This window comes from Colossoma macropomum, unplaced genomic scaffold (genome assembly GCF_904425465.1).
Source record: "Colossoma macropomum unplaced genomic scaffold, Colossoma_macropomum, whole genome shotgun sequence".
Taxonomy (NCBI): domain Eukaryota; kingdom Metazoa; phylum Chordata; class Actinopteri; order Characiformes; family Serrasalmidae; genus Colossoma; species Colossoma macropomum.
This window is the reverse complement of record NW_023494784.1, coordinates 7476213-7490983: the sequence shown is the minus strand read 5'-3', so window position 1 is coordinate 7490983 and position 14771 is coordinate 7476213. Positions and strand designations below refer to the sequence as shown.

Genomic DNA, 14771 nt, shown 5'->3' with positions numbered 1-14771 from the left:
TGGTTCTTCAAGGGCTCTTTAGAACCGTGAAAACTCAAAGAACCTTGCTTAAAGGGTTCTTCAGATTGATGGAAACGTTATATGTGGTTCTATATAGCACCAAAAAGGGTTCCTCTGTTGTTATAAGCTTGACATCATAACAGTAGCAGAACACTTTCTGCTGCTATATAGATATCCTACACACCGTTTTACCATGCAAAGAGCCATTTAAGCATGCAAATGGTTCTGTTTAGAACTCATGGTTCTATACAGAACCATTGCCGTTACTAAAGAACCCTTGAGGAACCATCTTTTTTAAGAGTGATAGGCAAACATCAGTCAATAAGCATCTTATTTAGAAGCAGTCATTATGTGCATTAGAATTATTTATTTATTTATTTATTTATTTATTTATTTATTTATTCATTCATTTATTCATTTATTGTGCAGGCTATGGTGTCTTCTGCCTGCAATTAGACATAATTGTCCAGATTTATTAAAGATCAGAGCCTCATCAGTCCAGGGCTGCAGAACAGGAGGGCCCACATAGCTTCTTTGCTCAAACATATTTGATTCAAAGGGGAATTCCACCAACCTTTCAGAAATTTCTCCGTATTTCAGTAGTTGAGATCATTCAGAGTGGTTTGGTGTGAGATGGTTCAGATGTCTTTACAGTGGTGGTGATAGGAACCAGGGGTCACCATGACTACAACACAAATATAGACATTTTATTTACTATCCAGAACCACCAGTGAACCTACACGAGTCTTCTGAGTTTATATGGAATGTTGATGATGGGGAAATAGTACTAAATCTGAAAATATACATTTTCTTTGGGAACTATACTACCTCACGACTCTCTGCATGTATCCCTCCACCATGAATGCAAAAATTTCAGTGGAATCAGACAAAATCAGCGGAAGTCCTCTTGAAGGCATAATTAATAGCACTCGCACTCTGGGGAGGTTGATAAATACTGAGTGAGAGAAAATTTCTACACAGTTAAATGGTTGAGATGTAAACAGAGTCATTCAGAGTGGTTTGGTGTGAAACGCTCTGCTTTAGTGAAACTTACCGAGTCAGAACTGTTCACAGTGGTGGTGATAGGAACCAGACGTCCACCTCTAAAAACTCCCTCACAGAAAGTTACTACATGAAATGGTTATGAATGCACTGCCGGATGTCTGAGTCATCAGTAGTTTTTAGAAGGTTTTGGCCACATATTCCTTCAATCACAATGTCAGTGTGATGAGGCTGGACTTATTATTTGACATAAAAACACTCAGGTTTTCTGGTAGAAGCTTGGGAGGACACACAAAAGTAATCCCGACCTCTAAATTCAGTTATACAAACGTGAGAAATTATTGTATTGTTATTATGCACACGTGTTTTGTAGGCATAATCGCAGAGACTTATGCTCAAAAACTTTGTGTTTAAGTACATATTTTCACTGTTATTTTGCTTTGTACCAAACCACAGTCTGTTAACCCCTTAAAATCTCAGGCCTATTACACCCTAAGGCTTATTATTCAGTAACTACAGGGACTTCAGTGCAAACTGACTGAGCTATTCTGAGCTTATAGAAGTGTGTAGTAAAACTTTGGGCCTGCTGGTGGACCCTGGCCATTTAAGATGTTTTAGCTCAAATAACTAAACAAGGAACATCCAGTAAATTACAGTTCCCCAAAAAAGATAACACTTTATTAATCCCCAAAGGGAAATTAGAGTGTTCCAGCAGCATATATACAAGATAAACATTATAATAAACAAAAATAATAAATAGAACAACAAAGTAATAAAATAGAACAAGAATATGTATAGCATGAATTACTGTACAATATATATATATATATATATATATATATATATATATATATATATATATATATATATATAAATAAATAAATATGAACATGGGGGGTGAACATGTGTGTACATGAGAGTGTGTATAACTATGATAAGTTCCAAAAAATACACGGTATGGGTGTTACACCCATATACAGAAAGAATTGCGGAACAGTAACTGTTAGATCTGCTGATACTGACCTTCTACAAGCACCTTCTGTAAAATACAGAAAACATGGAGAGACTCTTTGAGTTATTCTGCTTCTAAACTGTGGAGCTCAGTTCACCTTCTATTAGACAGTCAAGCTCAGAGCTCACTTTTAAGAAGCATCTAAAAATGCATCTCTTTAACTCAGCATTTAATTAAAAATCTACGTCTTGTGGTTTTTTATCTTCTAATTTGATCTGTGTCATTTTCTTATATGATTCTAAATTAATACTTACAATTTCTTGTATGACTGTTTAACATTATCACCTGTTTGTAAAGCACTTTGAGCTGCCACCGGCATTAAAAGTGCTCTATAAATAAATATTATTATTATTATTATTATTATTATTATTATTATTATTATTACTAAATACCATCACTTCATAAACCCAAATTTGTGTGGACCTACATACACACTGACACACTCACAGTGTAGATTTAACACAAATTTGCTGTGTATTGTTACAGTACTGTTAAATAGAAAATAAACCAGCCAAAACCGAATTAAGGGCAAAAACACACAATTTTGTCAGCTTAAATGTAAAAAAATGTATTTAAATATGTTAATCTAACACAGTTATTTTTTTCAAACGTGTTCAACTTTGACCCGATTAAGCTATTTCAGCTCTGGCCAGTAGAGGGCGCACCGAGCTAGAGACACGTTCGATTCAGTTCAATTCTGAACTGGCGAATCGGTTCGAACCGATTCAAAAGAAGTGATTCGTTCCTGACTCGTTGACGTGTGCGGCTCCTCCGGTGGGCGTGTTCACTCCAGCTTCCTCCTCGGTGCTGTGGGGGTCTGTGCGGTCAGATATCGCCCCGTATCGGACGCGTTTCCGCGGACGGAGCCGTGGAGGAGAGAAAGCAGAGATGGGCCGGTGTATGGATGAGGTGTTGTTGGGGACAGTGAGCTCCGGCCTGCGGCGGTGATGGCCGGGCCTGCAGCAGCGAGATCAGCATGAGCCTCTCCTCTCCTCCCGCTCCGGTTCGGGGTTAATGAGAGAGAAAATGCTGCCAGCGCGTCGTTCTGCAGGTACGAGCTCGGTCTGGATGCAGTGCTTTAACGCCAGGGTAGATCCTGCATGTGCTGGGGGGCTTACAGGGCAGACAGCTGAGCTCTGCTGCCCCCCCCAGACTGCTTTACCAATAAAGATAAACAGTAATTAATGCTGTACATTACTGATACAATAATCTGTGGCATGTTCACCTGCACTCTTAAAAAGGTGGTTCTTCAAGGGTTCTTTAGTAAAGAAAGTGGTTCTATATTGAACCATGAACACTCAAAGAACCCTGTGCATGATTAAAGGGTTCTTTGCATGGTGAAATGGTTCTTCAGATTAATTAGAGAATGTGTTGTATATGGTTCTATATAGAACCTTTTTGAAAAGGGTTCTGTATAGCACCAAAAAGTGTTCTTCTGATTTAATATATATAGAACCATGAACACCTAAGTAATCCTCTTCATGATTAAAGGGTTCTTTGAATGGAGAAAGGGTTTTAATGAGGAATGTGTCGTATGTGGTTCTAGCACGAAAAAGGTTTCTTTCATTTTTACCATATCAGCCTTCTTCCAATAGAAGAGCCCTTTTTGGTACTGTATAGAACCCTTTTCAGTAAGGTTCTATATAGAATCATATACAACACATTCCTCGCTAGAACCCTTTCTTCATTCAAAGAACCCTTTTATCATGAAAAGGCTTCTTTGAGTGTTCATGGATCTGTATAGAACCATTTTCTTTGCTAATGAACCCTTAAAGAACCATCTTTTTTAAGAGTGTATATTAATCTATGATATGTTCACCTACACACTTAAAAAAGATGGTTCTTTAGTAAAAGCTATGGTTCTGTAGTTCTACTTAGATACATGAGTTCTTTACAGAAACATTTGCTTACTTAAATGGTTCTTTGCATGGTGAAGTGGTTCTACAGATTGCTGGAGAATGTGTCCTGTATGGTTCTATATAGAACCTTTATGGAAATGGTTCTATACACTTTTAAAAAAGATGGTTCTTAATGAAAATGGTTCTATATAGAACCATGAACTCTCAAGGAACTCTTTGTATGATTAAAGGGTTCTTTTCGTAGTTAATTGGTTCTTCAGATTGATGGAGAATATGTTGTAGATGGTTCTGTATAGAACCTTTTTGAAAAGGTTTCGAAAAAGGTTCAAATCTAAGAATCAGATTAGTAGGTAAAAATAAAATAATCCTCCTTTACAGTAAAATAAAGCTCTGCTGATCGTTCAACACAGTTTAACACTAAATGGTCTTAAACACTGGAGTTAATGTAGAACTGCTGATTCACCCTTTAACCCTGAAGGTTGGCACGCTGACTGCTGGTCACCATAGCAACACAGACTATAGTCTTGCCTAGCTAGTAGCCAACGAAACGGCAGAGAGAGAGATTTAAGACAAACATTGGTAATTTAGAGATGAATGGACTTATTTGTGTTTATAGTCACTCCAGCTGGTTTAATCTGCACAGAGAAACTGACAAACACTCAAAAGTCGCAAAGCTGAAGTCAGTTTCTTATTGTAATTTTCCCGTTCCACCTTAAACGGTGCAGCAGATTCATTCTGACGCCTCAGGTACCATTTAAGGTGGAGCGGGAAAATTCGAAAGAAGAAGCTGGAGAACGAGAAACTGACTTCAGTCTCGTAAAAAGTCAAATGTTGAGACATTTTACAAGAAACTGTTCCACTTTAGCAGAAAGTTTCCTGCCAGAGATGCGAGAAAAGCAGCTACAGCTGAACTAAAGCTTAAAGTAAGAGCAAAGTAAGTCTGTGTTTTTGTTTATATTATATTTTTTAGTCTATACTAGTATACTAACTAGAACATCAGCACATACTGAGACATATTGACAGCCAAGATGGTAAAATGGACATAAAATGTTGTGGTTTGATTTTTGTTGAAGGGACAAAATGGCTCTTCTTAACGTTTGGGTTGCGACCCCTGTGCTGGGTGAACATGGGGGCTAACAGCAGGTGACTGTAAGGGGAATTAAGAGGCGTGTAGGAAAGGTTAACCTCACTTTGGAAGAGGATGAAGATTTGCAGATGATGCAGGTGATGACTTAAGTTGGGCGGGGGCCCAAGTCAGGTATTGCTTTGACTACCACTGCTTCAGCAGATTGGCTGTAACATGTTATAAGATGTAATAAAACGTTTCCTCTCCTGTCAACAAGCACCACTGTGTGCATGCACTAGAAAAGCCCACCAAGCGTTTCACCTCCCTGCTGAAAAAGGTCTGTTAGAAACCGTCAGCGTTAAAACTTAATTGTTTTACTTTCTAATAGTTAATTGGCTTCCAATGGTTTCCAACAGCGACCACTAGTTTCACATAGAACAGCTTTAGATCCTAATAGGAAGCCATCAGATGCATTCAGAATCAGCTTGTTAACCTCATTAAGATCCTTTGCACTGTGATATCAACCCAAAAGCCAAAACACATTGCAAGACCATCAGGAACGTAATGGTCTCTGTGGGTTTCTCAGCAGGGCTGTATCAGCTGTTCCTCTGTGTCCTCTGTTCCTAGTGCTGCACCGACGATCTCACGCAGGAGAGAAACCTCACACCTGCCTGACCTGCAGCAAAACCTTCATCTCCTCCACCCACCTGGCCCTGCACCTGCGCACGCATGCCGGAGAGAGGAGGTACAAATGCAGCGTCTGCAACAAAGTCTTCACTCAGCCCGCCCACCTGATGCGCCACAAGGTACAGTACGGGGGGTCAGGGGGGTGATATGGTACAAAATATCACATCAGGGTACACGATACACATTACTGCAATACATATTCAGTCTTCTGTGGTTTGTGTGTGTTGCAGCAAAACAGCACTTAATAAAAGACATTTTTAATAAAGCCTGTGAACTATGAGAACAGTGCTTACTTTTAAAATTTCCATAAATAAAAGCACTTAAAGGAGAATTCCACCAATATTTCACATTTTTAGATGTGAAAAGATTAACTGTAGAGAAAGGAGCGTTTCTCAGATGTCTTTACAGTGGTAGTGATAGGAACCAGGGGTCACCATGACTACAACACAGATATAGACATTTTATTTACTATCCAGAACCACCAGTGAACCTACACGAGTCTTCTGAGTTTATATGGGAATATATGTTGATGATGGGAAAATAGTGGAGAATCTGAAAAAGTATGTTTTCTTTGGGGGCTACTTTGCCGTGGACCACACTGCATATACCCCTCCACCATGAATGAATTTTAAAAGTATGTTTTAGACCCAAAATCGATCAAATCTGTCAAAAGTATCATAAAACGGTGTCTTCAGACATCGGGCAGTGAATTCATAACCATTTCGTGTAATAACTTTCTGTGACGGAGATCTTAGAGGCACTAAACTAACTATCTGTCCCCCTTATGATAGTTAGTGTCCCCCTTATCCCCCCCTCCCCCTCTCATCAGTATAAGTGGATGCAGTGTTAAACTGCATCCACTTATACTGCTTTGTGTCTGTGCTGTTATCCGGTGTTGACCAGAGGAGGATGGGTTCCCCTTTTGAGTCTGGTTCCTCTCGAGGTTTCCTCCTCCTGTTGAGGGAGTTTTCTTTGCCACTGTCGCCAAGGTTTGCTCACTGGGGGACCTGGATTCTCTGTAAAGCTGTTTTGTGACAACATCTGTTGTAAAAGGCGCTATATAAATAAATTTGACTTGACTTAACGGGCTCATATCCTACATTTTGTATTGTATTTTTTCCTTGAGGTGCTTTTATATTAGTGTGGTGTTTTTACATGACCTCTCTTTATGACCATTGTGGCACATAACACGACACAAATATAGTTGCACCTCAAAGAAAAAATACAATACAAAATGTGGGATATTTTAGTGCCTCTAAGATCTCCCTCTGTTTTGTTACTGTTCTTTTAAGACTGATATATGGAAATGAGCTCTGTTCTGATTCGCTGCCTCATTCAAATAGCAGTCCGCCGCTTATGCCTTCAGTGTGAGTGGGCGGGGCTAAACCGCTATAGGCTGAATAGGTGTGTATGTGTTAATGAACTGTTTCTGATGACATCACAGAAACAGTGAATACAAAACAGGCTGGTTTTGCAGTATAGTTTCCATGCATGGACTGTATGGATTGAGTTAGTGGCACATTATGCACTTTAACAATGTTTACATACTGCATCAAGATCTATTATTGCAAAAAAGCATAGAAGGTTAGATTTTTCATGATACGCAACCTTTAAACTCTTCAGACGTCTGGTTCCTATCACCACCACTGTAAACAATTCTGATTCTGTAAGTTTCTGTAGAGCAGCATTTCACACCAAACCACTCTGAATCACTCTGTTTACATCTTAATTGTTTAATTATACAGTCATTTTGAAGAATCTGTGGAATTTTCCCTTAAGAATGAGAATTAAGAAGCTGAGTCTTACAGTGCGGTTTATACAGTTATTATACGCTGGTTGTTGTTGTTTACAGGCTCTCTATAATTGGTCTGAATATTCTTCTGTCTTTTTCATAATAGATGCAGTTGTTCGGTGTTCTAGGAGTACTGATCATACCTACAACATACTCAGATTTATCACAGTAATGATAAAATCTCGTCATATTTCCCACCTCTACCTCAAGGCCATCCACACAGGAGAGAAACCCTTTAAATGTCCAGACTGTGGAAAGAGCTTCGGCCGCGCGTCTCACCTGAAGACCCACCAGCGGCTCCACACGGGCGAAAAGCCCTACAAATGCACGCTGTGCGAAAAGGCTTTCACCCAGAAGGCTGGGCTGATCATGCACCTGCGCCAGCACACAGGTGAGCGCAGGGGTGAGTGAAACGGCAGAAATGTAATATTACAGCAAAACAGAAGATCCCAAATTAAAATATAATAATTAAAAGCTGAAAAATATTATATAAGTGCAAAAAATGTTGTTTTTGTTCAGTGTAATGAGGAGCAAGAGTGAAAATCAAGCACTTGGAAAAAAACAAATAAGATGATTGTATCATGGTCTGATTTGTTACTATGCTTGTATAAAAAGGGGAAGTCCCCTGATTTTCCAAATTTTCTGCATAATTAAATGCGTAAGATGTAAACACAGTCATTCAGAGTGGTTTGATGTGAAACGCTTAGAATTGTTCACACAAAGTTATTACATGAAATGGCTTTGATGATGCTGCCTGCAGCACTACCACTATTTCACCATCATTAACATTCCATATAAACTCAGAAGACTCGTGTAGGTTCACTGGTGGTTTTGGACAGTAAATAAAATGTCTATATCTGTGTTGTAGTCATGACAACCCCGGTTCCTATCACCACCACTGTAAAGACATCTGAACCATTTCACACCAAACCACTCTGAATGACTCTGTTTACATCTCACACACTGAATTATGGAGAAATTCTGAAAAATGGGTGGACTTCCTCTTTAAACTCTTCTTGTTTGTTTATCATTATGTTTTCTGGATTTTTAAAAATGGATTTCTCAAACTATCTATCTATCTATTTATCTATCTATCTATATATTCATCTATCTCTCCGTCCGTCCGTCCCGTCTATCTGTCTGTTTGTTATTCTATCTATCTATCTATCTATCTATCCATTTGTTATTCTATCTATCTATCTATCTATCTATCTATCCATTTGTTATTCTATCTATCTGTCTATCTGTCCATTTGTTATTCTATCTATCTATCTATCTATCTATCTATCTATCTATCCATTTGTTATTCTATCTATCTATCTATCTATCCATTTGTTATTCTATCTATCTATCTATCTATCTATCCATTTGTTATTCTATCTATCTATCTATCTATCTATCTATCTATCTATCCATTTGTTATTCTATCTGTCTATCTGTCTATCTATCTATTTATCTATCTATCTATCTATCTATCTGTCCGTTTGTTATTCTATCTATCTATCTATCTATCTATCTATCTATCTATCTATCTGTCCGTTTGTTATTCTATCTATCTATCTATCTGAAATTACCTGTTGTATAAGTTGTCATGTTGCCCTCTCCTAGGTGAGCGTCCCTATAAGTGCGAGAAATGTGGCAAAGGCTTCCGTAGCTCCGCCCACTTGCTGTCCCATCAGGCCCTGGAGTCAGGAGAGGGAAGGCACGTGTGTGTGAAATGCAGGAAGAGCTTCAGGTCAGTTTCAGTGCTGAGGCAGCATGAGAAGAGCCACCAGGGCGGCGCTGTTGAGGCGCTCCGCTGCAGCGTGTGCTCGGACTCCTTCGTCTGCTCCCCCTACCTGCGGCTGAAGCTCCGCCTCCGGCCCGCCGAGTGCATCTATCACTGCAAGGTGTGCAACAGGATGTTCGACAAAATGTCCATCTTCGAGAAGCACTGCGAGAAGCACCGCAAACAGCCGGACACAGACGTGGAGGAGGAGGGGGAGAAAGAGGACGACGCCCAGGACCCTCTGTTCCTGCCCCACGGGGCGGACTTCACGTACCCCTCCGAGGTGAAGACTCGCTCCAAAACCAGAGCTAAGACCAAACTGGAGCCCTCAAAGTGACGCCTGGTTCTATGCACATCACTGAACATCTGTCTTTGCACTACATGCACACTGTTGTTCAAAGTTTTGGAGTCACCTACATATTAATAACTGTTATCATAGTCCATAATAATTAAACAGTGTAGATTCAAATAAATTCAACGTTATGTTTTATTCAATATTTCAACTTTGTAAGGGGTAAACAACAAGAAGTTATTAAACGATAAATAATATACTGTCATTTACTATTTATAGAAATTTCATATAAGCATTTAAAAGCATCATTTAATTTTATTATTAAATTTGTTAATTTTATTAGAACTTCATTCTGGATGTTCATTTTCTCATAACTTCATTATAGATATTAAATTTATTAGACATGTATTCTGGATATTAATTTTATTAGAACTTAATTTCAGATATTAATTTTCTCAGAACTTGATTACAGATATTAATTTGTTAGAAATTCATTCTGGATATTAATTTTATTAGAATATTTATTCTGTTAATTTAAATTAGAACTTGGATATTAATTTTATTCGAAATTCATTCTGCATAGTAATTTTATCAGAACTTCATTCTGGATATTAATTTTGTCAGAACTTCATTCTGGATATTAATTTTATGAAAACCTCATTCTAGATATTAATTAGAACTTCACTCTAGATATTAATATTATTAGAACTTCATTCTTGATATTAATTTTATTAGACCTTCATTCTGAATATTAATTTTATTAGAACTTCATTCTGAATGTTTTACAGCTTTTCAGTCAGTTCAGTATCTGCAGCTCTGTTCTTCACTCTGGACACGTCTAACATTTACAGCTTCCTACTAATTATCTGAAAACTATATATGTAGAAAATGATCCGTATACAATATTACTAAACGCGTCTGCGACTGTGTATTATTGAAAACAGTGATTCCAAATTTTTGAACGGTGGTGAGTGTTTTTTTGAAAGCTGAGTGTCTGAATGTTTCATTGTGTTTGTCTTTGCTTATAGTGAAATGATTCCGTACGGGTTCATGTTAAGTTGTGTAACTCTAAGCGCTCTAAAATCTACAGAAAACATAACTATGCAAGTTCAGGATCTGCTCTTTACATGTAGCTGTGTGTGAAACTGAAGGGATTTGTTAACAGAGCTCTGATTTAAAACATGCAAGTACTTTGAACATTTTGGTAAGTTTGGCTCGAGAGAAAAACAAGCTCAGTAGATTTACAGTGGCCTGTTGGTTCATTTCATGTTTGTGATCGTACTTACTGAAGCTCTGAAACAGCGGGCACCACCCCTACGCTCGGAGATCTGCCTTCCTGCACTGTTCACCTCTAACAGCACACCTGATCCGTATGACACACCTCAGCTGTGTTCAGAAGTCCATGATTAGCTGGATCAGGCTTTTGGAATCTGGGCTGGAGGTGAAACCTGCAGGACGGTAGAGCTTCAGGAGGAGAGAAGGCACCACTGCATTAGATTACAACCATAATAACCCCAAACAGCACCACAGCTGCCCACACTAAAACATGACGCAGTGTTTTAATTTGGAAAGGTTAGTAACTTAGTCGCCTTGAAATATTGAGCTCATTGAATAACAACAGAGCATAAATCACTCACTCACTATTAGAAGTTCAAGAACTAAAAATGTTAAAATGTTAAAAATGTTAAGTCAACTGAGTTACTAACTTATTTTTATATTTCATTTTTTGCTCTGAGGTCCACTTACAACATTTATATGTGTTCATGTACCAAAAAAAGGGCATAATTAATTTTCTTAACATGACCATTTTCCATCCTCTCTTTATTCCTTAAAGCCGTTACACACCGGACGCGATGCGGAAAAAAAAACAACACGAAAATGTGTTTTTTTTTTTGCATCAAAATTTACACACCGGATACAATGCGATTTTTTGTAATTTCGTTGTTTTTTTTACCGTGAAAAATGGGCAGAATATCCTATAAATCAAAAATTATATATTGTGACTGTGTGCAGGATGTTTTCCACTTTGGAAAAGCGGAAGGAGAGCGGAGAGTTTCTCCACCTCATTCAGGATGTTTTCTATAACACAGCTGCTCTGTTATCTTGGTTGTCGTCATGCCAACAGCAGAGATGACCGTGATTGGTCAGTGAGTTTTGGTCGCTGGCGAAAAAAACCAACAGAGGGTGAATAATGTTGCATTTTTGCTGTTTGATGTGCAAGATGTCATCAGTTATCAGTCCAAATAAATCAGAGGAATGAGTCACATTCGGTGTGTAACAGCCTTTAGAATTAAAGGCTGTTTTTGTTACTGCGCCTTTAAGACTGATATATGTAAATGAGCTCTGTTCTGATAGGTTGCCTCTTTCAGAAGGGCAGTCCAGGCTGAAACACTCCTTATAACTGCAGCAGGAACGGGCGGGGCTAAACTGCTATAGGCGGAATAGGAGGGTATATGTAAGTGTGTTGTGACATCAGAAAAACTGAATTTAAAATAGGCTGTTTATCAGCTTAGTTTCCACATATGGACTGTATGGAGTCGGGAGTGAATAGTGCTTCAAAAACCTTATCAGTGTTTATATACTACATCAGGATTGTTAAGTAAATATGATATGGGCCCTTTAATATTAAACCATCGCTCTTGTTGCAGCGTTGGGCTTTATTGGGGTGTAAATTTGCATCAGACTGTTTATTCACACCCCTTAAACTGAAGGCATGTTGTTCAGTTATTAATCTAAAGCCTTTTTCACATTCACTGCTTTGTATTATTTGGTTCTGTAGTTATTACAGTGAGACGTTGTGTGGACCCTCATAGGGACCCTTGCACATTAATGGGTCATGAAATCAGAGCACTAATATGCACAGTACAGTTAGAAAACTCTAAGCTATTACTGAGGTGGCTCCATTGGTGTTTATGCAGTTCTCGACTGGGGCTTTGTGCGTTAACAAATCACTGTCCTACTTCCGAGAACCTTTTGTTTTGCTTTAATTACTGAGGAATATGAAATCCTTCCTCAAAGGTTTCCTGGAAATGAACTTATGCAAAGATGTGTTCGGTCAAATATGATCATAAAATGAGCGCACGCAAATGAATTCATCATTTGCACTCAAATCCCGGTTCATTTCCACGTTGTAAAAAAATTTCACAAATCAGATGCAGAGAAGTTCGTACGTCACTAGAGGTGGTCAAATCTGCGCTTTTGTAACGCAGCTTTGATGAAAAAGGGCCGTTGTGTGCACTTCTGCGCTTTGGACAATGGGAGTATTTAAACAGTGTTATATACAGTTGATTCTTAATTCAACCTGCAGACCAGACAGACTGATTACAAACAACTATATTACTGGTTTCCTAAAGGAAATCAAAGTGGTCACGTTGCCCCCTGCTGGTTGCATTCAAAGTCTAGGTTAAATGGGAATTCCACCAACTTTTCAAGATTTCTGCATTATTAAATGGCTGAGATATAAACAGGGTCATTCAGAGTGGTTTGGTGTGAAATGCTCCGTTCACAGTGGTGGTGATAGGAACCAGACGTCCACCTCTAAAAGCTCCCTCACAGAAAGTTACTACAGGAAATGGTTATGAATTCACTGCCTGATGTTTGAGACACTGTTTTACAAGAGTTTTACAAAAGAAGATTTGACCTAAAATGTATTTTAGTGTTGTGAGGCAAAATAATGTAAATGTAAAGCTCTCGTGTAGGTTCACTGGTGGTGTTGGATAGTAAATAAAATGTCTATATTTGTGTTGTTGTCATGGTGACCCCTGGTTCCTATCACCACCACTGTAAAGACATCTGAGTCTCTACAATCAACCATTTCACACCAAACCACTCTGAATGATGTCAACCACTGAATTATGCAGGCATTTAGAAACATTGGTGGAATTCCCCTTTAACCCTTGTGTGGTGTTGATGTGCTGGTTACTCAGTGGTCTGGTGGACCCACCGCATTATTGCTTTGTTAAATAATAACCATAACAATTTATGTAAAAATACCAGATGTTTAAAATATCACAAGTGTCCAGCGTAGGGTTCTCCTTTAGCAGCTGTAGCCAATCAGCAGCCTGTCCATGTTGTCCACCCTCACACACACACACACACACACACACTAACAGCAGGCCATGTAGAAGGAGAACAGAGTGAAGGACACAGCACCTCCACACTTTTATTACCACGGGTTCACCCAACACCACATGTGTAATATAAATGTGTGGGGGTGAACAGAGTGAAGACACTGAAAATGGGTTATTTTATATGTTCTTCACAGAAAAATGAGCAAAGGCCAAAAAATCTGAGGCTGAAAAAATAATAAATCATTTTTTATTTTGGTGAACATTGAAAATGGACCCATAGACCCCAACACCACACAAGGGTTTAGAATGAATGGGAGGTGATGCATCTTACTGGTTGTATAAAATAAGGTGCCGTGTTGCCCCCAAATCCAGTTCAGTTTCAGACTGTGTCCATGTTCCAAATGGTTAATTGACGGTGAATCCATGAAGCCCACGAAGCGGCTCCGGCACCAGGCCGTGTTTGGTAGTTCAGCTTTCACCTTCACAGTGACGAGGCTGAGCAGTGTATTCTGGTACTGTATTCTATTCATCGCTGCTGAGCTTGTATGTAACTCGACCACACGTTTCACAGAGGTTTCAGCTTTCAGTGATTTTAATCCTAATATTCCCCGACGAGGAAACGAATGACGATCCAACACAACCAGCAGAGGGCAGAGTTTTCTTCTCCATATTACTGCATAATAGGTGTTAGTCTGTCTGTTTGTTTAAAAATGACAACAAATGTTTGAATTTTTGTCAATGTAAACCTTTTTCTGAAAGTATGTAATGAAGCACGCACACACACACACACACACACACACACACACACACACATATGTGCATCTGTCTATATAAAAATTCGGCAAGGGCTTTACACTAGATGTTGGAACATTGCTGTGAGGATTTGATTGAGCATTAGTGAGGTCAGGTACTGATACTGGATGATCAGTTCTGGGTCACTCCAACTCATCCCAAAGGTACTGGATGGAGCTTCATCACTCCAGAGAACACTATTCCACTGCTCCACAGCCCAGTGCTGGGGGGCTTTAGACCCCTCTAGCTCATGCTTGGCATTGGACATGGTGACCTTATACTGCTCCAGAGCGCTCCATTTTATTGATCAATGCTTCTCTAAGGAAAACTGCCATAATACTATTCTGCTGAGAACTATTGAGGGGCTACTGGCTGAAACTCTGGATGAGTTACAATGTCCCATTTACAGTGACTTTAATATAAATGCTAAT

The 14771-nt window shown here is 38.9% G+C and overlaps 1 protein-coding gene across 2 annotated transcripts; it reads left to right on the top strand.

Moving 5' to 3' along the window:
- Positions 1 to 2766: 2766 nt before the first annotated feature.
- On the top strand, positions 2767 to 10045 carry LOC118809678 (zinc finger protein 501). 2 transcript variants are annotated; one of them, XM_036573207.1, is made up of 4 exons: positions 2767 to 3065; positions 5567 to 5745; positions 7629 to 7809; positions 9027 to 10045. In XM_036573207.1, exons 1-4 carry the CDS (start codon positions 3029 to 3031, stop codon positions 9521 to 9523), a joined length of 894 nt encoding a protein of 297 aa, XP_036429100.1. In that variant the 5' UTR covers positions 2767 to 3028; the 3' UTR covers positions 9524 to 10045. The 2 variants fall into 2 exon arrangements, with proteins under 2 accessions (XP_036429100.1, XP_036429093.1); XM_036573200.1 differs by having other exon boundaries at positions 7629 to 7821.
- The last annotated feature ends 4726 nt before the right edge of the window (positions 10046 to 14771 follow it).